The sequence below is a fragment of the Patagioenas fasciata genome, chromosome 11 (assembly GCF_037038585.1).
Source record: "Patagioenas fasciata isolate bPatFas1 chromosome 11, bPatFas1.hap1, whole genome shotgun sequence".
NCBI classification, from domain to species: domain Eukaryota; kingdom Metazoa; phylum Chordata; class Aves; order Columbiformes; family Columbidae; genus Patagioenas; species Patagioenas fasciata.
The window spans coordinates 20,986,365-21,012,873 of NC_092530.1; the positions used below are offsets into that span (position 1 = coordinate 20,986,365).

Below are 26,509 nucleotides of genomic sequence, written 5' to 3' on the forward strand. Positions count from 1 at the left end.
CCATGACGTTTAATTCTCCATCCACACTCGCATAATCTTCTTACAGACATGAAAGGGGACGGGAGTGCATGGAGCAGGGTGGGTTGGGGGGGAGCAGCAGTTGGAGGATGGGGAGAAGATGAATAGCATAATTTGGGGATGACAGAGGCAACAAACCCACAAGTCGTTCATGCATTTCCATCCCTTCCAAGCGGCAATCCCTTGATCAGCCCTCCCCCAGGCGCTCTGGGCTATATTTACAGTAGGCATCACCTCCCGGGCTGCTTTTTTCCCCCCTTTTAAGAGTTGGTTCGGTACTGGTGCCAGCGTGGCACGGGGTGGGCACTGGCAGGACAGGGGCAGAGTGAGGTTTGTGGGTGCTGGGAGCGGTGGCATGGCCAGCCCACACGCTCCAGCCTGTCCACTCGGGTTAGTCTCACGCATTAAACGTGCAGTCTCCCACTCCAAAGATAAGCACATCACCCAGCTGATGGGTTCAGAGAAGCCCGGAGCTGCAGAGATTAGGACAGGAAAAAGTTTCAGATATCTGATGCCTCCCTCTCTGGCCTGGCAGGACCAATTTTGTGCTGACCCCTCTCTCCTTGTTCTCAGAATCCCTCCTTGATCAAGACTGCACAGCCTGTCCCAGCTACCGACTCAGAATATTATTGCACAAATGCATTTCTTAATGTCCAACCTAAACCTCCCTGGCCACAGTTCAAACCTGATATTTATTTTCGCCTATCTCCTGTACACAAAGAAAACATACCCTGCTCTTGGCAGGCCCTGGAGCTCTCGGCAAACATGGCCAGCATGGCACGGCTGGAGATGGCCTTGGCTGATGTTGGTGGCCTTGCTGGCCACGTGGCCTTGGTCCTTGCAGACCTGGGGCAGAGGGCAACAATCCCAAGTACTGTCTGGAGCAGAAGGAAATAGCGTCCTACCATGGAAAGGAGAGAATGGGCCAGAGGCATGTTCAGAGCAGCAGATAACCCAGCCCGTTGGCACTGCTTAAAAATGAGTAATATCTACATGTTACCTGAGCTCCTTCATGCCAGCTAAAAACCCATGGAGCAGGGCCAGGGGAAGAGGGAGCACCCATGTCAGCAAGATCATCCTGGTCCCCTCCAACGCCAGGCGTCACCATTAATGGCATTCTCTCCTTCGGGGTGGGAGGCTGGTTTCCACCAGCAGTGCTGGTGCTGTGCTGCAGGTGAAGCTGTGCTTGCCCAGGGATGGAGCTGCACTGTGGTGGTCAGCAGAGAGGTCAGAGTTGGTTCCTTAGGGCCTGGGATGATCAGTGCGAGTTTGACAGGGAGAGATCCTAATTACTGCACCCAGCACTTCATCTGGGGCCTTTCATTCCCCTCAAATCACTTCCACTCGGGCACCGGTCCAGCCAGCACTTCGTTTGTGGACATCTGCCTCGTTACAGCAGGGCTGCGCATCAGCGCCTTTGAGGATTTCGTTAGCGGATGAGAGCAGAAGTGGCCAACCCCTTTGAATTCACCTGGGACGTGGGAGGCAGAATGGGTCAGCAAGAGAGCAGGGGGAGCACGGGCGCTGAGTGACGTTTGTCCCAGTCCTGTTCTGTGCAGGGCCACAGTATCAATAAAATAATGATTAACAAAAATAAATAATGACAAAATAATGTTTGCTTTGTTTTTTGTTTTACCCCGAAGCACTCCCTTCATTCTGTTTAAAGGCTATTTCAAAATAATTTGTAAACACAGTGAAAAATGTGTGTGCTTACACAGGTGGCAGGAAACAAAACCTCCTCAGAACGAGCAGGGTTGCGGCGGGAGGTTTTGGCAGCGCACACACCACTCACCGGCTCGGCAGCACGGCTGGATGGGCTGATGCGGCTCCTTTCCTCAGTAGTGTCATGCCAAAACCAAATCCCTTGAAGGAGCAGCCCAGATGAACAGGGCGTAGCTTGAGCTTGAGGACGACTCGCCAGACCACCTCAGAGCAAAGTGGCCAGAGCTGCCATTCCCATCCCCAGTGTGATGCCCACAACGTGGGGCTTGGAAGGCACAACCCTCTCTGCCATGCATGGATGCCACCAGGTAACCCGCGGCAGGGATGCGCTGGGGGGCTGAGCCCCGCTCCCGCACAAGGAACACGAGCAGCTCTTGCCTGTGTCCCTCCAAACACCAAACTCTCTGCATTTCACGTCATCCCGCCTGCACGTTGGGGCCAGGGTGGCATGCGGGCTGCCAGACGTTCATGGTTATTTCGGTGCTGCTCACAATCTTTTTGGGTTTTTTTTAATATTCTTTTTCATTCCCCTCCTCTCTTGCCCCTCACCCCCCGTGGTTTAAAGTTTTCAGATGAAAATATGCGAGTTGTGACTTGCGGGGAGCAAGTCGGGGCTTGCGAGGAAAGCCAGGAGGGAGGAAAAGAAAGAGCAATCTGCTCCAAATGCCAGCAATTGTTTTTATCCTTTCCAGATGAAGGAAAAAGATCATGTTATTTGTTCGGCATAAAGTTCCAGATTTTCAGGAATGAAATCTGAGAGCAACATGTCAACAGTCTGTCTTGAGAGCCGGGGTGGATGGCGGCCTTTGTGCTCCCAAACACCAGCGAGGCCAGTGTGCTCGGCTGCGAAAAAAGGCTCCATTCTCACACTCTGAAGTGGTGGCATTAGATATCAGCAAGATAATGGGCCCAGGGCCTAGCCCCATTTCTGCTCCCAACCCAAAGGCCCCAGGCAGCTGCCTTTGATGTGCTCATTTATTTGCCTTTTCTTTTTACAGATGATATTTTTAACCAATATTGCAGTTTGGGCATCGATTGGGGACAAAGGAGGGGAAAAAAATGAAAGTAGTTTTATTGCAACAGTTGATCAGGAGGGAGGGAAAGAAAAAAAAACAGGAAAAAATTCAGCCATTTGTTAGCCCGCAGGTCGATGTTTCCTGCTGTAAATCAGCCGGGACATGGCAGTCTCGCAGCTGGAAGAAGATCCCACATCAGCCTTGGGTGAACCTGGAGGTGCTCGGACTGTACAGCCGCAGCCCCGAGGCATTTGCACTTGAATCCCAGGGGAAAAGGAGGGAGATAGCCGGGTCAGGGAGGTGGCCAGTGGCGAAATTCAGCCAGGGCTGATTGATGTATGGGGCGGTGTGGGTGGTCCCATGCCACGGGGCTGGGAGCGTGCCCCCACGAGATGGGGGTGGTGGGAGCAGACGCTGCCCCTTTGATGTGCTGCCCCGACTGTCCCCACCGCAGAGGGCTGCATGGCGAGGCCAGCTACCCTGCACGCTCCATCCCCTGGAAATCCAGCCTGCAGGATGGGATTGCCCATGGCCTCCAGCCACAGCCAGGACAAAAAAAAAGGAAAAAAAGGGCACGAAAAGGAGGAAAAAAAAAAAGGAGGAGAAGAAAGGACTTCTCTCACTTCCTCTTTCCACTTTTCAGAGCCCACAGTGCTCAGCATCTGGCCCAGGTTGCCCAGAGAGGTGGTGGATGCCCCATCTCTGGAGACATCCCAGGTCAGGCTGGACGGGGCTCTGAGCAGCCTAATCTAGTTGAAGATGTCCCTGCTCGTGGCAGCGGTTGGACTGGATGAGCTTTGAAGGTCCCTTCCAACCCAGACTGTTCTATGTTTCTATGATCCCTGGTGTGAAGGCTGGGAACCCCCCCGGGATGACCAGGGCAGGGCTGGGCACAGCCCCATGTCCCTTTCCCCTGGGGAGTAACCTGGGGGGAGATGGGTCTGCAAAGTGCACAGCCCTTCTCTGGAGAACTTGGCATCCTGCTGGCTGTTACAGCCACGATTTGCCCCTCTTTGGCTTCATGTCGGTCTGAAAGAGCAGGTCCAGGGATGCCACCTCTGTGCTGCGCTTCTGAAACTGCCTGTGTGCGAAACTACCATCTCTCCTCCTTGCAGCACACTCACCATCCCATCCCCCCAAAACCAACCAGCCCCCACAGAGCCCGTGCTATGGATGCTCACCACAGGCTCTTGTACAAAGGGAAAAAAAAAACCAAACCAAAACACCCAGCTGTTTTTGGTATTAATGGCCATGCAAAAGTTCTCCATGGAAAATTTCATTCTGACTCACAACATCTTTGTTTCGGTTGAGAAAGCGAAGCATCAGGTAGCTGTGTGCTCGCTCCTTTTCTGTGACACAGGTCTGAAAGTAATCGTCAGCAGTGCTGAGCTCTTGCAATTTAGGTTTCACAATACTTAATGTAAGTGCCCAGCACTTGAAATTGTTGTCTCAGCTCTTTAAAGAGGTTTTTATTTTTCCAAGTCCCACGGCTGCAGTGGGAAAACTGAAAACTCATACCAAAAACATGCAAAACCAGATGGCAGGAGTGGAACCCTAAACTAATTATTTTTTAATTTAAAAAGTTCTTTTAAATTTAATTTGGTTTCTAAGACAGGCCAGGCTGCCTTGGAGCCTCATTCACCAGCCCGTATGCTGTTGGGATGATGATACCGTGACACTGACAATGGCACCGGCTCCCATGGGTGGTCTTTTCCAGAGCCTGTTAGCCAGCACACGTCCCAGAGACACAGACACACTCCTGAGTCCCTTAGGCCACATCTCGACTGCAGGACCCAGCAGCCTGCTCCCAAAAGCGGGCTCACCGAAGGCGAGGTGAAGCAGGGGCTGCTTTACCAACTGTGCCTCCAGCCTCAGCACTGTCCCGTTGTGGGGACAACGAGCTGGTTCTCTGCAAAAGATGCCCTTGGCAATAGCGACAATGGGGCTGAGGGATGTTCTCAGCCATCAATAGAAGTGTGCCTCAAAAGAGCATCTGGCCTCGCTCAGTGAGGCAATTTCAAGTGGAAAAAATAGAAAAAGGAAGGTTTTAATTAGCCTGGAAATCAAGGCTGGTGTGTACCTGCCCAGAACCTGGTGGAAGGGACGATGCTGACGGGAAAGCCAGAGCTGAGAAACGACGGGGAGCGTGAAGCACCTTACACAGCGGGTGCACATCTTGGTGCTCACCACACTTGTGGACACTGAGCAAATGAATGTTTATTTAACACTTTGGCTAACTGGCTGCTTTGGGATGAAGCACCACAAACCGCACAAATCCCTTGGCCAAACGCTCCCCAGGGATGAGCAGCACTTGTGGCAGAGATCCCCTGACCCCCTGTGAGGGGCAGAGCAGGTTTGGCACCCTCCAAAAAACACGCTGGCAATGGCTTGATCTGATAGCCATTTGCACTCCAGGTAGCAGCAGCTCTCCCTTGGGTTTCACAGCAATAACCAGAGCCTGGTCTCTGGCAACCCTGCAAACCATCCGCACCCCCATCCCATGCTGTCAGGAATAAGATCAAGAGCAAACAGCAGAGAGTTAACCAAAATGCCATGTGAGGCTGTGTAAAAGAGGTGGTAAAAGCCATCTCAATAGCGGTCAGGGAATCCACTTATCCCATAGTCAGTGGGCAGAGGATGGTGAGGATCTTGAGTTCCTCCTTTAGAGATTGCATTAGCAGGTCAAGGTCACAATGACAAGGAGCTCCTTCCAGACAGTTGCCAGAGGTGGAGTCCAGCAGCCCATCAGGCAGCGGGATCAAGCAGTCGCCTTAAAAATAATTAAATTACGTATATCTCGCCCAAAATCATCGTTCTTTAAATGATGCAAAAACAAAGGTTCACGCAAGCAACACAGGAAATGCATAGAGGTTTGAGGGTCATGCAGCACGAGCCACAGAGTAGTTATAATTCTTATTATTACTATTATTGTTATTATTGTCATACTATCACATACAAGTGCTCCCTTCCTGCCCAGAAGTGCGTGATCATTGTGGCAGTGTGATACTGATGCCATCAGACAGCCACACACAGAGCAGCGCAGGGTCCCCTCCTTCCCTCAGTGTTCCCATCCTACCTGCACTCTGTGCCAGGACCTCCCAATGGGCTCCTGCTTTTCCCTTGACCCCCGCTCTGTCCCCCAAAACAGGGGACATTGGCTTGTGCCACCTGCGGCAGCTGCTGCCATCTGCCCCCTGTATCTGCCACTTGTATCCCTTGAGTGGTGGCCCCACGGAGGGACAAGTTAGTCCCTGACTTCAGTGCATTTCTCCAGAAAAACGTAAATTGTTAGTGATGAAACCCTTCAGCCTTGTGATGCAGCAACAGCATGAGGGGAAGCAGGGGGTCCGGGAAGAGTTTCCCCTTCAGTATCATGGCAGAGCTGGAGCTGGTGACAAGAGGTTGCCTCCACTTCTCTGCATTTTTTTATTTAAACTTTGTATTTTTTTTTTTTTGTGGCCATACATTTGGTGTCTGCAGGGCTGTTACTGTAAACACAGCACAACTTATACAATACTAAATAAAGCAGCATGCAAATCCCATCTCCACACTTGCAGTCCGCAGACAAGTAGTGTTTAAAAGGTGCAAGACCCACGTCTCCATTTATTCTTTCACCAACAGATATGCATCTGCTAAACATTTGTCTCCAAGCTGTGGGACGCACCTACCTGACACAGCTCAGCTCATTTTTCTGTCCGGTATTTCTGACTGAGCACCACGGGTCTGAAGACACCCCCTGTTCTGCTGATGCAGTTTTTCCCTCCTGAAGCAGCCTTGCTTTACAGACCCCTGGACAGGTCCAGGCCCCCAGCAACATCCCTGTGTGGCAGAGGCTGGAGCCACAGCTTTCTTCTCCCCTGCACCTTTCAGAGAGGTGATACCTCTGCCATGGCTTGTAAAGGTCAGTCACCATTCCCTAGCTCAGGCCTTGGTCTCCCTCACTCTCTGCAGGAGCATCTCGAGGTGGTGAGAGGGCAAGGACGGTCCCATCCCATCCCATCCCATCCCATCCCATCCCATCCCATCCCATCCCATCCCATCCCACCAGTACCCCCAGTGTCTGTGGGAGTCGGTGGTTCCTCCCCAGATGAATAACCTTCCATAAATTCCCACACCAACTACACCTAGGAAAGCAAGCAGCAGCAGCTGGGGGTAGAAGACAATTTATGGAGCTCCCAGCTTCTAAAGGTTGTCCAGAGAGGTGGTGGATGCCCCATCCCTGAAGACATCCCAGGCCAAGCTGGACAGGGCTCTGAGCAACCTGATCTAGTTTAAGATGTCCCTGTTCATGGCAGGGGGTTGCATGAGATGACCTCTGAAGGTCCCTCCCAACCCAAACTGTTGTGTCATTCTTTGATTCTAAAGGCAACTGCTGGGCTTGAGCTCCTGGAGGCAAAGGGAAGGTGCAGCCAGCACCGTGCAGGACAGCCCAGCTGCCTCTTCTGCACAGGTGAGTGGGAATTAGCTGATGCTGCAGGCAGGAGAGTGGGACCATGATGAAGACAATCACCCCTCCCACCCCTGCAAGGGTTTATTCTCACATCTGTAACCACAGTGACCCCAAAAAAGCCACCTCTTACCACCCGAAGTAAGGAAGGCTGGATGGCACTGAGCTCAGGGCAGCACCACCTCATGATCCTTCAATGGCTGTAAATTGATAAGAGGCAGCAATTAAGGAAAGAGCACCTGGCCACGTGCACAGAGCAGCCCCCTCACTGCCATCCATCATTCATTACAAAGTCACTGTCCACCCACAGACTTGGTCTGACCCTTTCTGCAATTACCCAGGCCAATTAGCGCCTTTGGTCCTCAGCCAGATGATAGCATCTCCCTGCTCCGAGATGCCTGGCCTCACTCTCTGAGCCACCAGCATCTGCTGGAAGCTCTGACAAGGACTTCAAAGGGCCACTTTGGTTGTGGTGCTCAGTCTGGGCTTGCTCTGATGGGCTGCAAGGTGATGAGCAAGTCCTTTGCTGGGGATTTCACATCAGCGAGGCTTGTGATACTGGTGTGAAAGCTCTTTTTCCCTTGCCCTCCTGCTTTATCATCCTCACCAGAGGCAGAAAAGCGAAGAACTGGCTGGTTGCATGTTTGTCACAGTAAATACTGACCTGGAGCAAGGGACCTGCTAGAAGAATCGCAAGAAAGCAAGACAAGGTTGCACCTTGGTACCTTGATGGGCTGGAAATAGTGTCTCTCTCCTCTGACATGGTCACAGGAGGCCGTGCACAGTTAAGCTGGTTCCAGTGCCTCTCTGGCATCACCACGGCCAAGTGTCTGCACTGGCTGCCATGCTTGGGGATGTTTATCACACACATGCTGACAGGCAATAGCAGTGACTCACACCAGAAGTCTGGCACCCCGAGTCAAATCCTGGATCCTTCTGCAGGTTCAAGCTCAACTTTATGAGATGCGTATGCCACCATCCTCCTTTATTCTTTCTTTCTTTTTTTTTTTTGTTTCTTCTCCATAGAACATTGTTTTTCCTTCAAACGGGAACAAATACAGGAATTTTGCTAGATAGAGTCCAGATGACAAGTTCTTAGAAAATGCTGTCAGCAGTTGAGATTCAGCTTCAAGAGGCATCATCCAACATTAACCATAAACAACCATAGCAATGAAATGTCTGGCAGATCTTGAAGTGACACGAGATGCCTGCGCTCCACAACAAACTCATTTCACACCACGGGAAAGGTCACCACTTTAATCCGCTTCTGGCTGGAATGTACACAAAGGTCATTCTTCTTCACATCTGTAATTAAACAGCCTCTTGCTTTGCGATCCAGCCTGTGTTTATTTTCCCATTTGTGAACGTGGTGGATGGTAATATAAGACGACACTGAAGGGATACAGGCTGCTACAGACAGGCTTTCGACTTCTTTTTGGTGATTTGCCTGCAGGGAGTTGGATGCAAAAGGTGGTTGTGCTGCCTGGATCCAGCAGTGACTTCCTTTGTGGATGTGCAGCATCTTTGTGCACTGAAATAATAGCGGCAAAGAGGACAAGGAAAGCAAACAAAAACTGCTGGTAGAGATCCCCAAATGTGTTGACTTGTTGCAGGCCGTTGTTGAGGTCTCTGCTTGGCTCCTGCGAGGGAGGAGGCAGCCACTAAACCCGGGGCTTGAGGCTAGATCTGTACTTCTGTTATGGAAAAGTCTGGTTGTCAGTGTTGGGAATGCACTAGAGCAATGAGGAGAAGCCTTGTGTGTCCCTGTGGCCACCAAGGAGCACCTCAAACAACCCTGAACGGTCCCTAATCGCCCCCCCCCTCCCACAAAGTGCTCTCGGGTACCAGCACCAGCTCCCACCCCACTGCATGGTGCTCAGGAGAAAAAAGCCCACAGCAGTGAGTGCGTTTTCTTTTTCCTCCCCAAACATTCTAGGCTGCAGGGCTGGCGCAGGCTTCGCGGGGAGCTTGGCCAGGAGCCGGGCACGACAGCTTTCCCGGGAACGGCGTCAGCCGTCGGGAAGGGCTGTGGGATGCGGCGCTTTGCAGCCCAGAGGCAGGGATGTGCACTTCAGATCCTAGCGAGCTCTCCAGCCCAACAACACCAAGATGTTTATTTTCAAAAGGATACAATGTTTGACAAAATAAACTATATTTGATTAATACTGACTGCTTTTCTGTTTGCGGGTTTTTTTTTGTTTTCTGTCTTTTTTCTTTTAAGGCAGTAAATTCGCTGACTGTATAAACATGCCAGGGCTGCTTCATCTGCCTGTATCAAAATTTCTGTTGCCTCATCTCCAGGGAATGTCCTTCAGTAACATTTTGACAAGCTTATTTAGGGGGTTGCTTGTGGGCTGGTTTGTTTGGGGTTTTTTTCTCCCCACTTCTTCCTCTTAGTGAGGTTTCCCATAAGCAAGCTGCAGGCTGGAGCTGAACAAAACCCACCACTTTTCTTCACACGGCGAGTTTCACTGTGTCCCTAACAGAAAACACATATTCCCAGGCTGAGGACCTGCAAGCATCCTCCAGCGTGGTGGTTTCATCTCATTCCCCTCCAGCTACAGATTTAATCCCCCCAACACCGCTATACCTGGCTCGTTGCTAAAGCTACAAATAACGCACAAGGGGGATTTGTGACTTCGCTGACATCCAGACAAGCCACCCTCAGCTGTGGAGCTCACACTGAAAAATCCCTGGGTTTCTGTGAAACGGACACCTGCTTGTGGGGCGTGTGGCTTGTGATCTGATAAAGCTTTAGCAGCGTTTGTCAATCATTAAGCTGCAGAGCTGCTGGAAAGGTCAAGGAAATTCCCACCGAGGCGCCCAAGTGTTTGGGAACCAAATGACATTTCTGAGATGCTTTAGCTGACGTGAGCTGGAGACCCTGCAGGGCAGGACCTGGCCAGGGGACCTGGGGCCATGGATGGTCTCACCACCGAGCTCTGTGGTCCGAGGCTGGCAGGAGACATCTCAGCAGCACACGTGGCTCTGTTTCGAGCATTTTGACGTCTTTGTGTGGTTTCCTCTATTTGACTTTAGAGACTTACGCCACATCCCACCATTGGTCCCTGCCAGCAGCCCACTCGTTCCCCTGCTCCCCACGTATCTTCTACCCCAGGACTGCCCCCCCCCCCCCCCCCCCCACCTCCCACACTGCTGTGAAGGTCACACCATGGACCAGGACTACCAAAAAAGCAGTCCCCAGCATGTCACCTCACCACGACCTTGCCTGTGCCTCAAGAGGCCAGGAAGCTCTTGGGTGGTGGCATCTCCCTTGCTGTACCCATAGCTCAGCACACACCAGTTTTGACCCAAAAGCAAATCAAACCACCTGACAGTATGGGATTGTGCATGTCCCCCTTACACAAACCCACAGGAACACCCCTGTGCCCAGTTGCCGTGTTTGCACATGTAGCTGGTGCTCTCTGCATCCTCTGTGCAAGGGGGATTTTATTTCACATGGAATCCCAGTGAATCCAGTCCCACATCACTGTTGGGTCCCCATTCCAGAGCACCTGAGGACTTTGCACAAGCAATTCTGAAAAACACCCTCTATAACAAAACTGAGACGTTCTAGATTTCACTTTCCAAAACAGCACAAGCTGTAAGCACCAGCTGTTTCTAGCAGCTGTTAAGTGTGTTAGATTATACCATTCCAGCACTAAACTATTAGTCAATTGATTAATGAACCGGGACTTCTCATCCAACAAAAATATTTTGGTTTTAAATTATAATTTGATGCATGGTTAGTAGAGAAATACATTACACATGCTAAGCACATGTTTGCATCTCATCACCATGGGGAAAGGTGTCAGCGTCACCACCTTTTCAAGGTTGCTTGCAAACCTACCCAGAGACATGCTGGTTCTGTGTGTGGCACAATGCTGCTCACTCCTGCCCGTGCATGGGATATGCACAATGGCAGCAGGCTCCGGCCACCCCACTGCTGCCACCAGAGTTTAACAAGAGCTGCAAAGCCAACCTGGAAGTGCTAAGGTTAACTGACAGGAGATAAGGGCTCAATCACCCGAGACTGGGAACCTTCCCCAAGGTCTCTGGGCATTTAGCCAGTGCCGGCACAAAGCACCAAGCCCACAGGGTACTGTTGGGACACGGTGCTGGCAGACAGAGTGCACGGGAGACTCAGGAATCAGAGTCAGTGACAGCTTTGAGTTTCACCACAGGGCTGGAAATTATCTAGAAAAGGGTTTTTTTTTCCTTTTTCCCATAAGGACCTCTGTGACACAAACCTCTCTGTTTGGCCGCTTTTCTCGCTGGCAGAAAACCAGGCAGGTGTTTACTCTGGCTGCACGCCTCACTGGCTGTACGCGGCACCACTGGTGCTGGAGTCACATCGCCGCGTTATCACCGTGCTGTGATTGCACCTGAGACGCTGCCCCAGCACCTACCGTCAGGTCCAGCCCCGCACCTCCTCGACTCATACAAATATATTATCATATATGTGACACATATGCTCATTACAGCTACATATACATGCTACTAATAATAAAGAAAAATGGAAACGTCTTGATTGTGTGTTAGCAGTTAAACCTGCAAGCCCTGGGACAAGGTGTGGAGCTCCAGGTACACATGCACAGGGGAGGTGACAGTGCCCATCTCCTGATGGAGATGTCCTATCCCATGGCAATATAGGTCACAGTAAGCAGAGGTGGTGTGGGGAAACGAACGGGGAACAATTATTCCTTATTTCTCACGAGATGGGACCGAAACACTGCCCAAAACTGAACACCAGCTTCGCTCACCTTGGTGGTTAGGACATCCCTTGCAAAACCTGTTAAAACATGCACACAGACCCACGACAGGGTAAAATTCAACAGCTTTTTTTCAAGTTATAATGCATTATGTTGTCAACTTGGCAGGAAGTGAGCTCAAAGGCTGTTTTTCTGTGATCTCTTATCATACCAAAGCCTCCAACAAGCACAGCTTCGCTAAACAGCATGTCTGTGATGGGAAACCAGGCTCCATGTGCTGTGGAGGGGTCTGCTGCTGACAAGCACCAGCATCGCGCTGTGGTAATACAGGGTGGGAAACCCATCAGGCTTTGTGAGACACACAGCAAGGCAAAGCCCACGCCACCTCCCTCAGAGGGGAAGAATCACAGTGGACACGCACTGCCAAAGAGCCAGTGTCACCACCCCATCCTGCTGCTTATCCAAGGAAGGAGCGCACCGAATATTTCTGACACAATATTAAAGGAGAGAACATCCCCACGCTGGTACCAGGGATACCTGGTGAGGCAGAGGCAGCGCATCATCTCTGAACAAATCCAGCAGCCGCTTCCACCCCCAGCGCTTCAGAGGGATGAAGGGAAATGATCAGAAGGGAAGAAGCGATGAGAATTCAGGTGGCGCTAATAAAATATTCCCTTTGGTGCAGCGGAGGCTCACAGGCACAGCCAGCTGCGGCACAGAGAGCAGGGTGATGGGGACAGCTGGGCTGAAACATGAGCGAAACAGCAGGAGAGTCACAAAACATCTCTGCCAGCAACAACAATGGCTCTTCCCTGTGTCACCCCTGTGCACCTAGGGCTCCCCAACGAGGTCCCGATAGACAGACAATTGCAGGTTGGCATGTGAACATGTGAAATACAAATACGCATCGCACCAGCATGGATGTAAAAAATCAGCACTTACGGGAACACCGTACGGCACCAGCGCTGCCCAAACATCCCTGGTGCTCACCCCGATGAGGATGGGACACGAGGCATCTGAAACCCAGTGGAAAACTCTCCGACTATTAACCAGCAGGTCACGCCAGGGCTCAGCCCAGATCCGCTCCCCTCCATCAGGAGAGGTGATCTGGGAGTTGAGGTCCCCAGGCAGAGGAGCAGGGTGAGCAGCCAGCTCTGCTACTGCTCGTCACGAGGCTTCAAAGCAGGGCCAGCCAGATCAGCCCCACCACTTCAAAGTAAGACCGGGCGAAGTTTCTGCTTTCCAAAGCATTTGATTGCACGGTTCAGATTTATCTACTGTCTTCCAAACATAAAGTGGCTTTCAGAAAGGTCTAAGGAACACAAATATTTAAAGCATGCACGTGCGTGTGAGTGTGTGCGTGCACACACACATGCGCTCACTGCAACTTAAGATAGTGCGGATATGATCGCTCTAGAAAAGTAGCATTTTGAACAGGAATATATAATCGTTTTGGCCAGTAACCAAACCAAACACTCCCTGGCCTCAGCCCATCCATGTAATCAGACTACGCCAAGCCTTTCTGCAGTGCCCTAGCCCAATCCGGTGGCTTTTCCAGGCTGCCCATTCCAGGAACAAGGCAGAGCATCGCCTCACACCACAGCAGGCTACTTCCAGTGCACCCTTTAGAGAGCAACCAATCTTTATTTCAGAGATAGCTTAAGTAAAGTAACATGCAAAGAAACACATGAGTAGGAATCTCATCTGCCTCAGGCTCCTGCAAATCCTTTTCTTTTCCTCCCTCGTAGCACAATGTGTTGGACGCCCGTTATTCATCTCTGTGAAGCACGGCGTGTACATCCACACTGTCTGTCCTTTGGCTGGAGCTGTGTTTGCAGATTTCCCGTGGGAACGGAGGTGCTTCTCCTCTGACGAATAAAACCACGGCATTGCATGGGCTGTGGGGATGCTGGAGGGGACTGGCTGTCTGCACTGGAGGGCTTTGCAGGACCTGGCTGAGAGACGAGCAGCAAAATCACCTGCAACTTGTCATGATGCAAGTGTGCGTCATGCCCACGGGAGTGCATCTCCACAACAATCTCCTCTTCTGCAGCATCTTTCCTCCTGCCATGTGTTTGACCTTCACACACCCTCCGTATTATGTGCCTGGCCAGATTCCTAGGGGTGATCCTCAAATTTGGAGTAAGTACAAAAACTGCCTGAACCACAGACAAAATCTGTGTTAAGTCAACTAGAATCAGGGGTCTGATATTTGCTGAGAGTATTTCATAAATCGTAGGTGTTTTGTATCCCATGCACATTTGAACAACTCAAGATAAAAAATGGTCTTCAACTTAAGAGCAAGGGAGACCTCAATCTTCAAAAACTGTGAGAAACACAATTTAATATCAAGCTTCTTATATTAAACAAGATTATCTTTAAAAAGCACTGCATTTACTAGTTTACCATGAACAAACACTTTTTTGGGGGAGGGAGTTGTGTGAAGATACTGTATTCTGTTATAAAACCGACTCAAGTCCTTTGCCCTGTCTTTGGAAATGTGCATATATTTCAGGAGACATTCCAAAAGTCTTCCTCATTAAAAAAAGGCATGGAGAGACACAGAGCGATGCCACCGGCACCGCTCATGGCCAGAGGCCCAGCAGCAGCGGCAGGACCAGGGTGACGGCAGTGGCAGGACCGGCGCGAGGGGCTGCACTCCCGGGGCCGCCGCTGGGGATCATGGCACCGTCTTTGCTTTGCTGATTCAGAAGCTGCTTGTTTGCAGAGACATCGTCCATATCCAGGTCGTACGCCAGCTCTGAAAGTAGAAGGAGAGAGGTGGTTAATGACAGGCGGTGCGTGCCGGCATCCCAGCGCACGGCACGTCCAGCCCGCACCAGCACTGGGGTCCCCAGGGCAGCCCATGGAGGGTCCAGTGTGGCAGAAGGCATCCCAACAAGGGTGGATGGGTCAGAAGAGTTCAGCAAACATCTTGTCAGTCCTGCAGCCAGCCCCGGTCCCAGAGCACCTCCCAGTACCCTACACCAAACCTTACATTTGGAAAGACCAAAAAATCACAACTGTAAGGTGCCCCAGTAAGAAAACAAAAGAGATACTGGGGGATCTGGATTACTGGAGAGCTATTCCCAAGGAAAACCAGCTGAGCTTTGGAGCGGGTGTTTAGCAATGCAAATCACGTCTTCTCCCCAGACACTGTACGGATGTGTACAGGAGTGAGGAAATCCAGGCGAACACAAATAGTTTCCCTGAACCCAGAGTTAGCACAAGGACTTGCTCACCAAATACCTCCTGGTTGGAGGATCTGAGGAGCTCTGTATTTCTGCAGTCTTATTTAAATGTGTGCAAAATATGCTCCTTACAGCATTTACAACACATCCATCCCATCCCATCCCCTGTCCACCTCATCAAAGTGCTGGCGAGTGAGGAATGTGAACAGATCACACACCCCAGCCACACTGGTGTTGCAACATGGGGACTTTGAGATGAAGCACATGGGAGCTCCAACCCAAGACAATGTCCAGTATAAACGTTTTTATAGTCCTGGCAAAGAAGCATGATATTAATGGGGGAAAATCTTGTGACAACCCATCATTGGCTGCAAGGGACCTGCTGAGCAGTAAGTCACAGTTGCCATTGTCTCCCTGGGACATGGAATAAAAAAGTCCACATAGACGCTGTGGAAAGGCAAGAAAACAGCAACTCTCAAGGCCAAAAACAAAAATCAAAAGGTGTTTTAAGATGCCATTAACCAGATCCATCTGGGGCATTTGTACCTGCTGAGCTTCTGCACTGAGAGGGTGCACCCATGCTTGACGCAAGCCAAGGGGTCCCTCGCTTCCCTTCTCATGCTGCTGGTGCCTCCTTCTGGCATCCAGGTTTTTTGTCTGGGTGGGAATCAGTTGAGCCTGTCCATCTCATCCCCTAAGCCTGGCCTTTGGAAGTGGAGGAAGCTGGTGGTTTCCATCAGAAAAGGCCCTGGCTCCAGCCTTTCACAAGCCCTCATGGATCACCAGCATACTGACGGGCTTGGATCATCCCACCCCACCCCTGAGAAAGAATCCAAGAGACTGAATAAACACTGCAGCTAAAAAACACTGCATCAATCCAGCGAGCACCACTGCCAAGGCAAACAGGCAGTATTTCTTAATAAAAAATACCTAAACACTGCAAAACAAAAGCATAATGATGTTAGCATCACAAATGAGTCAGCCCAAGCCATCAGAGGGTCAGAAATGGCTGAAAGGGAGCAGATATCCACCTGCACAAAGGGCCAGGTGCAAGCAAAGCCAGCCCGGTAAACTCTAACTTATCCGAGAGATTCCCACAGGTGGTGGCATTCCTCTTCTCCACAGCTTTCCTGATTTTCTTAACATTACAGATATTCTGCTGTCCCCTGGAGCTGCACGCCCACAGGCAGAGCAGGAAAAGGTGCCACCCTGGAAGGGATGTGCCACGAGGCCACCTCTGCCCATCCTGTGCCACTTTCCAAGCTCAGAAGGAAAGAGTCCCCCTGGTACAAAGGATGCTCGGGCTTCAGGGCACTTTGAGAGCAGCCTGGATGCACCATCATATTTTCCCAAGCTCATTTTTGCAGTGTAAGTGAAGGGATTTTGAGTTAATAAAACCACAGCAGATTATTTCGCAGCTGGTCATTTTACACAAGACTCCTCAGCTGGTACGCTGTCCCACCAGGATGAAGTCGGCCAGCCCTGGTGTGTTTTGGAAGGTGTTTCAACAAACTCTAAAGACTCCTAAAGCCTGCTTCCAGGTCAGTGATCTGCAGCTGGTGGGCAGAGCTTTTGGGGCAGAATAGTCTCTTCTTGCGCATCCTAGCAAAACCAAATTTAAAAAATCACAGGAAAAGAGTAACAACTCTTGCTTTCAGTTTAGAAAAGAAATTTGCAAGAAAAGAGTGCCTCAGCAAGGTCCTTAACGGCACAAAGCACTTTGACGTTCCCATTTAAAGCCTCATTCTGCGGTGTTGTAATTTATAAGATTCGGGTTCCTGCCTGGTTCGCAATGCAGCAGCTGAATGGTGTTGGATACGTTCAGCCAAAGCATACCGAAGTTAACATTGCAGACATATTCTTTCACATGGGAAATTTTCAAATTCTGAGATATCACGTGAACCTGAGTAGGGACAATTTTTGAAATAATGTAATTTAACCCAGATGGGGATGGCAATTCTTTCATACATCCTCTTTGAGCAAACTACAGAGAAGTTAATAGAAATCCTCTTATCATTAGATATTTGAGAGCTATTTTCCTAGCCTTGTTGAACTGCTTCAGAAGTTTAGGGCTTGGGTGTGCCATTTGTTTTCACTGTTCCTTCCATTGTTTCCTTCTCTAGGCTTATTTTTGCCCAATTGTATTTTAGGCTTGACAGATTTAGACGTACATCCTTTATTTTGTATTAATAATGGATCTGTAACTCTTGCAAATCCCCTTCACTTAACTTCTAATGACCTTTGGTACACAGGAGGAAAAGAAAATAAAATATTAGCCTTTAACAGACCTGAGGCACAGGCAATAACAACCTAAAAAATGTATAATAACAATCATATTTCAAATTCAGGAATACAAATTAGCAAATATTCCTAAGCAGATACTTCTTGGAAGGGCTTCATTAGGGCTCCAGCCTTTGTTAGGATCTGCAGTTAGTCCAGGCTGCATCCCTGCACCTTCTGTTTTCACAGCACCAGGAGAGAAGGAGCCCCAGCACCAGGGATGGAGCTGCAGGATGGCTGGTGAGGTGACAGAAACTACCCCCCCGCACACACATACCATTTCAGTCACTTCCACCCAAAACTCTGTCTTTATGCTACAAAATAACCCAAGAGAAGCTGCTCCTCTGCCTCCCTGCTACTCAGGCATCCTCTCCCAGCTGTGGTCACCCACTTAATTCACAAGTTTCTCCTACAAAGTGGCTCTTTGGCCTGCAAAGGTTTTTTTTTGGGGGGGGGCAGGGGCGGGAACTAGAAAAATCTGTTTCTGTTTATAATCAGTTGGAGTCCAGAGGGTATTATCAACAATCTGCACTAATTATGTATTCAATCTTCACTCATTTTGGCCCCTCTTGTCCTCTGGGCTGCTGATTAGATAATCCCCTTAAAATAATAGTCAATCATTAGCTCTGCTTTTTTCTCCCCCCTGCCTGCATGCAAGCCGAGCGTGCCATGCCATTTCCCGAGTCCTCACGCAGCTGGTGAAAGGTCTCCAGCCGAACACAAGCCAGTCCCTCCGGAAGCATCTTTTGTAACAAAAGCCCCTCTAACACAAAGCTGCTGCGCTTTGCTCCCAGGATGGCAAAAGCTTCAATGGTCTCGCAGTGTGGATGACAAAAACCTGCCGCCAGCTCTACAACACGCACTTTCCGCATCCGCAAAATAAAGCGGCGGCATTCTTCCGTGGATTAGGACTAGAATTAGGCGTACCAACTCTGCACAAGCTTATTGGGCAGGGATCATTAAAAAGCTCTTCTTGCTGAAGCACACGAGCTTTGGAAACGGCTACAAAAGGCAGCTGAAGTGGGAGGAGGTTGGTTTTGAGTTGGTGTAAGTCCCATGGCAGCTGGCGCAGGAGAAGCCGGGGGGATGAGTACTGGCACGCAGGCAGCGTTTGGACAGGAGTTCCCCTGCCAAATCCACCGCTGCCTCCTGAAACACCCCTTTCCATCCCTTAAAGGGCAACGCGGTCTTAAGCAAAGAACTGCTCACAAATGGCACTGCAGCAAATCACCTCCAAGAGGACAGTGCCCAGCTCCCGTGGGCTGGCTCGGCCGCTGCCCAGAGCCAGGGAATGTCACCTCACGGGCAGACATCTGGGCTGTCCCGCTGCCAAGCCTAACCGGGCAGATGGCTCCAGCCATGGGCCTAACACAGAAACAGAGCTGTCGCAGATGGCCATGCGTGAAAACCGCTTCTTGGTGTCATTTGATAGCTCTGCTGGTGCACCGGGCAGCCGCAACGGGTGCAAACGGGCAAAACCATCATGCCCAATGCAGCATGTTCACCAAATGAGGCTGCTGACTGGGCTGAAGCACTTGTGGGGACGTGGTGATGGCCCTTGTTTGCAAATGATGGAAACTCCGTGGTGTGAAGGGATTAGGGAATGGATTGTGACCATGTGTTTCCAATAAGTGCAAAACACAGGGAGTAGAAATATCAGAGACAAACAGGGCAGCCTGGCAAGCTTCTGCAGCTCTGGTGATCAGTTGTGAACATCCGCCTGTGTGTGTCCTTCAGGACTGGTCTAGGAAAGCACATGAAACCATCACTGATTAGAATGACATTCTCTGGGGTGTATCACTTTATTTTTTCTAAGCAGCAAGCCTTATCAGTGTGGGGAACAAATTGCCAGTGGATGCAGCAGACTCCAAAGCAAGACTAGATTTCTTAAAGGGAGAGATGTTTGAGTCAAGCTCAAGCTGTTGACTCATTACAAGGTGAAGCATCACAGCCTGTGATCCCACAGACCAGATTGCCTTCCAATTCTTTCCATCTCTACAGCACCAACCACTTTACTCTCACAACTGTTTGCACTTGGAATCTAGGAGAACATCCCAAACTCTTCCTGTTGAAATACCAAAAGCTCTGCTCACCTCAGCCTCCAGTTACCCAGCTTTCTCATGCAAACAGCTCATACTACAAACATGCCTTTGCATCTACAAAGACAACATCTAAACCCATCCATGGAGTGATGTGGCCACGGCTGTGCAGAGAGAGCTGGGATCCCCAACCCTCTGTTTCTCCAAAACACCTTAAACACTTCCAAACACCAAGCCAACCATGGTTTCGTCTCACCAGGGAGGTTTTGCCCTCTGGCTTATTACCACTAAAATCCTGGAGCACCAACAGGTTTGCCAGTTCCCTTCTTGCGCAACGAGCTGCAACAGCCCAGCCATAGGTGCGGCCGCGCCGGCGCGTAATTAAAGCACTGAGCCAGGGCTGGCCGCGATGCTTGTATTGGCACCATTGCAAAATCACCGAGATGGATGTGCAGCATGTGCATGGTCTTGTGCCTCTGCTTTTCCACCTCCTCCGCAGCAATTTAGGAGGTGCGGCTCTTGGCAATACATATTTGGATAAAAAAGAAAAAATCCAGCTTAACACCATGCCGCTGCCGTTGGCAATGCGGCTGAGGGATCCTGGCGCAATTCGGCAGCAAGCGGTAGAAACGACTTCCTGGGCAGAAACCCAAGGGAATTTGGTTTGAGATTGCCAATTTGCAAACCAAGACTTTTCCCCCACTTGCTTTTTCCGCGCATCCCACTGCCAGCGTGCCTCTGGTGGCCCACAGCCTGCAGCGTGTGTCCCCGAGCAACACAAACTCCGCAGGTGCCACCACAAAACCAGCACCAATTCAGGGGAAGTTCCCCCAGGATTGAAGCAACCTGGAGGGCAGCAAAGAGATTGATTTGGAGGGATCAAGTAATCCAGCATAGAGAAGTGAGGAAGCTCCAGCTCAGCCCCACACCAGGGGTGCAACCGGGTGCTGCTCGGGGTACACAGGGCAATTGGCCATGAGCTCTGTGAGGCAGCCAGTACACACATTCTGGCTCCTCAAACCCCAACATCCAGCATCCAGTCTCATCCATGGATATCTTCAAGCTTTCCATGGGGCAAAGGCACAAAACACACCCCAAAATCCAGCACATTACACAGTACAGGCAGAGGGGCTGCATCGTGACCCCAAATCAAGGGACTAGTCCTCCACCCCACCTTGGCTGGAGGCTGGTGGCAAGGAAGGGCTATCATTTATGACCTCGGACTATGTTTACTTTGGAAATGTACTCATTACATTTTTCCTTGCTCCTTGGTATGCTCTAGCATTTCCCTCAAAGAGAATCTGGCGTCTGCAATTGCATTAATCATCTTCCCTTTGGCAGCAAGTGGAAGAGTTTCTGAACTGTACTTGCAGAGCAGAGCCACAAAAACTGTTTAGCAAAACACGCTCATGTAATCTATTAAAAATTTAGAAATCTCATTAGCATTATTAATTTGAAGTGCCAGAGTCCTTGCACTTCGATGACGAAGCATCATGCCACGGTGTGATATCCAGATGTACTGTCCAGAAAAAGAGCTGCTACCTAAAGGAACTTAGGACAGAAGAACTAAACATGGACAATCGAAAGCATCTACAAGGGCAGGAGTCAAGAAACAAAATGAGGAAAAGCTGGAAACAGAAGAGTAGGAATAGAAGTGAACTGATTTACAAGGCAGTGCTATAGGACTGGGTCAAGCAATGGCCCTGCATATTCCCCATGTACCTCAGACCACCCAGACGTAGAGTCACCCATCCCCATCTCTGGAGACCTTCAAGGTCTAAACCCACAAAGGAATCCCTTCTGATCACTGCTGTCACCTAAGGCATCTCAGCATAGTCTTGATTTTGGGAGCTGGTGTTCCCAGTGACAGCAGAGCAAAATGGAATGCTTCGTATTTCCTCTAATGACCAAAACCAACATAATCACATCAAACTGAAATTTTCTCCTTTATTTTTGCTCCCCCAAAAGCTCTTCAGATACAACCAGGATGGGCAGCTCTTGCTTGCTACCTGCTGGCCTTCAACTCTTCAAGCTCAGGACACTTAGTGACATCCATAGAATAATTTTAGTTGAAAGAGACCCTCAGGATCATCAAGTCCAACCATAACCTAACTCTAGCATTAAACCATGTCCCTAAGAACCTCATCTAAATGCCTTTTAAACCCCTCCAGGGATGGTGACTCCACCACTGCCCTGGGCAGCCTGTTCCAATGCCTGACAACCCTTTTCATGGAGAACTTTTTTCTTAATATCCAATCTAGACCTCCCCTGGCACAACTGCAGGCCGTTTCCTCTTGTCCTATCACTTGCTACTTCAGAGAAGAGACCAACCCTGTCCATGCTACAACCTCCTTTCAGGTAGTTGTAGACAGTGATAAGGTCTCCCCTCAGCCTTCTTTTCTCCAAGCTGAACAGCCCCAGGTCCCTCAGCTGCTCCTCATAACACTTGTGCTCCACACCCCTCACCAGCTTCATCACCTTCTCTGCACTCTCTCTAGTATTTCAATGCCCAAAACTGAACACAAGATTTCAGGTGCAGCCTCACCAGTGCCGAGTACAGTGGCACAATCACTTCTGTAGTCCTGCTGGCCACACTATTCCTGATACAAGCCAGGATGCTGTTGGCCTTTTTGGCCACCTCGGCACACTGCTGGCTCATGTTCAGCCGCTGTCACCAACACCCCCAGATCCCTCTCTGCCAGGCAGCTTTCCAGCCACTCTTCCCCAGCCTGTAGCGCTGCCTGGGGTTGTTGTGACCCAAGTGCAGGACCTAGCACTTGGCCTTGTTGAACTTCATACAAGTTGCCTCAGCTCAATGATCCAGCCGGTCCAGATCCCTCTGTAGAGCCTTTCTACCCTCCAGCAGATCAACATTCCTACCTATTTTGGTGTAACGTACTAGGGTGCACTCAATCCCTTCATCCAGATCATTGATAAAGAGATTAAACACCCATGTACTAGCAAGACCCACCAAGACAGAGCCTTAAGGGGAACGGCAATGGTCCCAGCCTTCCGGATGCCAGCTGCTTAAAGCAGCCCTCAAGGCAGAAGGATGTTTCTCAATGCTTGATCAGAAAACCCATAGTGGTGTCACGGCACCCAGGAACATCTGACATCTTCTTTTGTGACTCACCATGTGCGGAAACCGGATTTGGACGGGGCCCAGGCCACAGCATTCGTGCTCCATTTAAGCGAGCAGAAATGTGCCTCTTCAGAAAGGACCGAGACTTTGTGCAATGTCTACGCTTAGTCAAAAATCCCTGGACATCCATCACTGCCCTACACTTATAAGGAAAAGAAAAATCAAAGGTGGCTGATGTTTTGCTCCTTGAGCACGCACACAAGGAAAGCCCTCAAGCAGTGCTCCCAGCCTGGGGATCAAAGCGACAGAGGCTGTACCAGGCTACAACTCACGGCACCAAGGAAAACATCTAGAGGGAGATTTCAGGTCATAATCCAAGAATTCAGCTTGGGCATGGACATACCTGCTCAAGCCACGAATGGAGCTTGCAGGTAGGCTCAGGTATGGTGGTACACAGGCATCTGCCCAGCTTGTCTCTGCTCCTGAGGAAGCTCCCCGAGGTTTTCTGCTTTTATATTGCCCAGGATTACCAGCATGGCTGGAGAGCAAGCTTGCCCTGCCCATGCCGGGGAACCCAGCTGGCGCTCGATGATTTGCACAGAGCATGGGTTGAAGCGAGGTGAGAGTGCTGCCAAGGGAGGGGAGCTGAGAGGCTACAGCACCACCCATGTTTTTTAATTGTGTTAAGCTGCTAAAATAAATAAATACATAAGTGAATAAAATCCTGGCTTTGCATTGAAACAACATTAAAGTGACTTCAGCTTATAAAAATGGGGTAATGCATGAGGCCCTGGGAAACATTACCATATCCAACTTTCCCACTTTATATAGAAAAAGAGCGGTGGGGTTCATAAACTGGAACTTTTTAACAACTTCAGGTCATGTTCTCAGCACTGAAAAGAGTGCCAGAAACAGCCACCCAAGTCTGAAGCCAGGACATGGCTTTGCATGGCCTTCTGCATGGCTGCAGAGAAAGACTCAGATTAAACGCAGCTACATGTAACACCTGATGCACAAATGGGACTGATTCCTGCTCCCTGCCTCTCTCCTGGACTGAGAGCAAACCCTGGTCCCAAAGCACCACTGGAATGATGGTGATGAATGCTGGAGCTGGATGGTGATGGCAGCTCTGATGGAAAACCTGGCATCTTCCCAGCTGAGTACCCGGACACCGCGGCTGTGGTATGTGGGGTGTGCCAGACCCATCTCATCACACTCGCTCCTTCCTGGGGGCCAAGGGGCCTCCCGGTGTGCTTGGGGAACTGCGGCTGGGACCTCACCAAGCCAGTGCCCATGGCTGGGACCATGGTGGAGCTCAAGGAGACCACCTTGACTGTTCCTAACCCAGGAGGAGAGAGCAAGGGAGGGAGGGGATCGGCTCCAGGATCCTGGCTGGCACCTCTATGGGTCAGCTTCCACAGAGGATACCAGGGACAGGGCCACACAGCTCATGTGGGAGCATCCGGACTGCTCTGGGGACACATCCATCAGCACAGCGAGCAGTTATCGGCCGCGCAGTAAAACACGGAGATGACAATGCAAGAGGACTCCAAAGTCTAAGCCCACAAATGCCTCCCCCTCCATCCTATCTGTAGCGTTCACAGCTCGGTCTCAGGGATGTAACAATTGCAGTGGAAAATCAAAATAAAAAGGCTACATAATCCAGTTTGTAAATCTCTTGAAAAATACAAAATCCTCTCTAAAACGGATTACAGAGATTAGAGATAAAAGTTTCCTGGAAATCAAGAATTGCATCTCAGCCTTACTCCTCTCCCACCCTCCCAGAAAAGGGAAAAGATGTGGGGGCTCATGCCCCACACCATCCCGCTGCACCCCTCCTTAGCCATCACCCCAGCCTCGGGGAGCAACAGCAGCTCCCTCCAGCCCCATGAAACAGCATAGATGTTTCTACCTGATTTTGCCCTAAACATTATTTTGAGGCATTATCTGCTGTATTTACCTGAGCCTATGGGCAACGTGCATGGATGGTAGGAAATCTGCCTGCATCAGGGAGAGGAGATGTCTGCCAGCCTCCTGCACACTTTTTGGTCCATGTCTTTTCTGCACAGGCTCCATGGGACCGTGCACTGTGCTGCTGTGGTTTTGTGAGCTGCAAGAGCTGCAGCCATCCCTGTGGGTGCCCAGTGGAAAAATGCCCCCTTAAATCAGGGTGGTCTTCTAAAAATCAAGATGTTTCACTTGGCTGTGCCAATGGTGACACTGTTATCAACAGAGATAGGTCAAACACTCATGTGCTGATGATACAAAAATATTTAGTGGCCACGCTATTAATATTCTGATAGATTAAAATCCACATTTTGTTAAATATTTTGACGAAAGTAGCCACAGTCAACGGCAGCAGGACAATTTTCTGTTGGGGATTTTTATTTCATGAGAGTTTTTGTGCTTTCATTCTTATTTGGAACAACAACAGAAAAGATTGCAATATTAGCATTCCCGGCAGAACACGCATTCAAGTTTCTGACCTGTTATTGCTCAAGGACTTCTGCAGCTGCAGATGCCGGTTTGGAGCTACAGTTCGGTCACTTTGAATGATGCTCATAGAATAAGGATCAAAACACAGCTTGATCAAAAGGGCATTTTATGAACATTGCAGCCCAAGTTAAGTGCTGATGTGAATACTTATATTTGCCCTTACAATATCTCAGCTCAGTTCTAATAAAATTAAGACTCTTAAACAATGCACTCTATTTTTATTTATTTCAAGGTTTTGTGCCTTATAGCTTTGAAAACATACCCTCTCAAAACCTTTCCATTACTCTGGGAACATCTGGATGTGTTAGCATCTGGAAACCAACTTCTCCAGAGGAATAAGGAGGGGTGCTGCTTTCGATCCTTGCTCCACCTGTTCAACTTGAATTTATCTACCAAAGGTTGGTTTTTCTGCCCCCTTCTCCCCACTGGGAAAACAAAAAAAAAGCTAACACAGACTTCTTTTCCCAATAGGAATCACTACTGTAAATAAACAACTAAATACTGAACTAAAAGAACCAGCAGCATTAAGGCTCCTTTGAAAAGAGACAACAGAAAAAACAAAGCAGGGGAAAATCCAGTTTCTTTTCTGCATTTCACTGGCACATTAGAGGCAAAATGAACTTACCAGTCCAGGACAGGGGACGTCTTATTGGTGTAATACAGCCGGTTAACTGTTCTTTAGAGATATTCATCTCAAAAGCCAGAACAGAAAGAGCATTTTCCCCCCTTTTATTTATTTATCTTTTTTTGTGCCAACTCACCTTAGCTGAAAAGCACATTGAGATTGTAATTATGGGAAGGCCTCATCTAGTAGATTTGTAAACTCAGCTATCGGCTTGAATTACTGGAATTAGCAAGGCTAATTTAATGTCACTGTTCAAAATAGCTCAGATTTGGAATTTCTTAATGGCCCTAGGAGAAGGAGTCTTTATGCATACTGCAATCTAGGCTTCATTCTTAGACTAAATTCCTTCTCATAGATTTTGTGAATGCCCTGTTTTGTAGCCAACACAAACTCTGTCCAGTAAAATAATGTAAGGACTCAGAATGAAAAGAGATTAGCTGTTCCCTGCTCCTGTTATTTTAAAGCAGAAATAACTTTGGCTTCCACTGATTCATAGACAAAGCTTGAAATGCAAAGCATGCTCAACTCCAGATTCAGCATGAAAAGGACCTTAAAATATTCCCGAGTGCAAGTAATGGACTTATTAGAGGGAAGAAAAGAGGCACTTTTCACAGAATCCCAAGCTCTTTATTCCTGTCATATCAATAATCTTGCTTAAGAATTTCATTCTATTTACATTTCTTTCCATTTCAAATATTCTGCCTGACTCCTATGAAATACAACATTTAAAACGCTGCAACGCTTTTAAAGTGTTAATTAGTTAATACGACACTTTGAAAGCGTTAATTTATTTCTGTTAATGCTCAGTGGCAAGTGGGGTAAAACGTCTGCAGATCATCCAAGTGCGAGCAGGCGTGATCGCGTCAGGACGGGCTGTGACA

At 49.5% G+C, this 26,509-nt stretch overlaps 1 protein-coding gene across 1 annotated transcript in view; it reads right to left on the reverse strand.

Annotated features, from left to right (window-relative positions):
- Nucleotides 1–13,539: 13,539 nt before the first annotated feature.
- Nucleotides 13,540–26,509, reverse strand: part of GPC3 (glypican 3) — a 149,514-nt gene continuing 136,544 nt past the window's right edge. Inside the window, exon 8 of the mRNA XM_065846453.2 lies at nt 13,540–14,676. Coding sequence (XP_065702525.1) covers nt 14,501–14,676 — 176 coding nt within the window. The 3' untranslated portion in view covers nt 13,540–14,500. The remainder of the gene's footprint in view (nt 14,677–26,509) is intronic.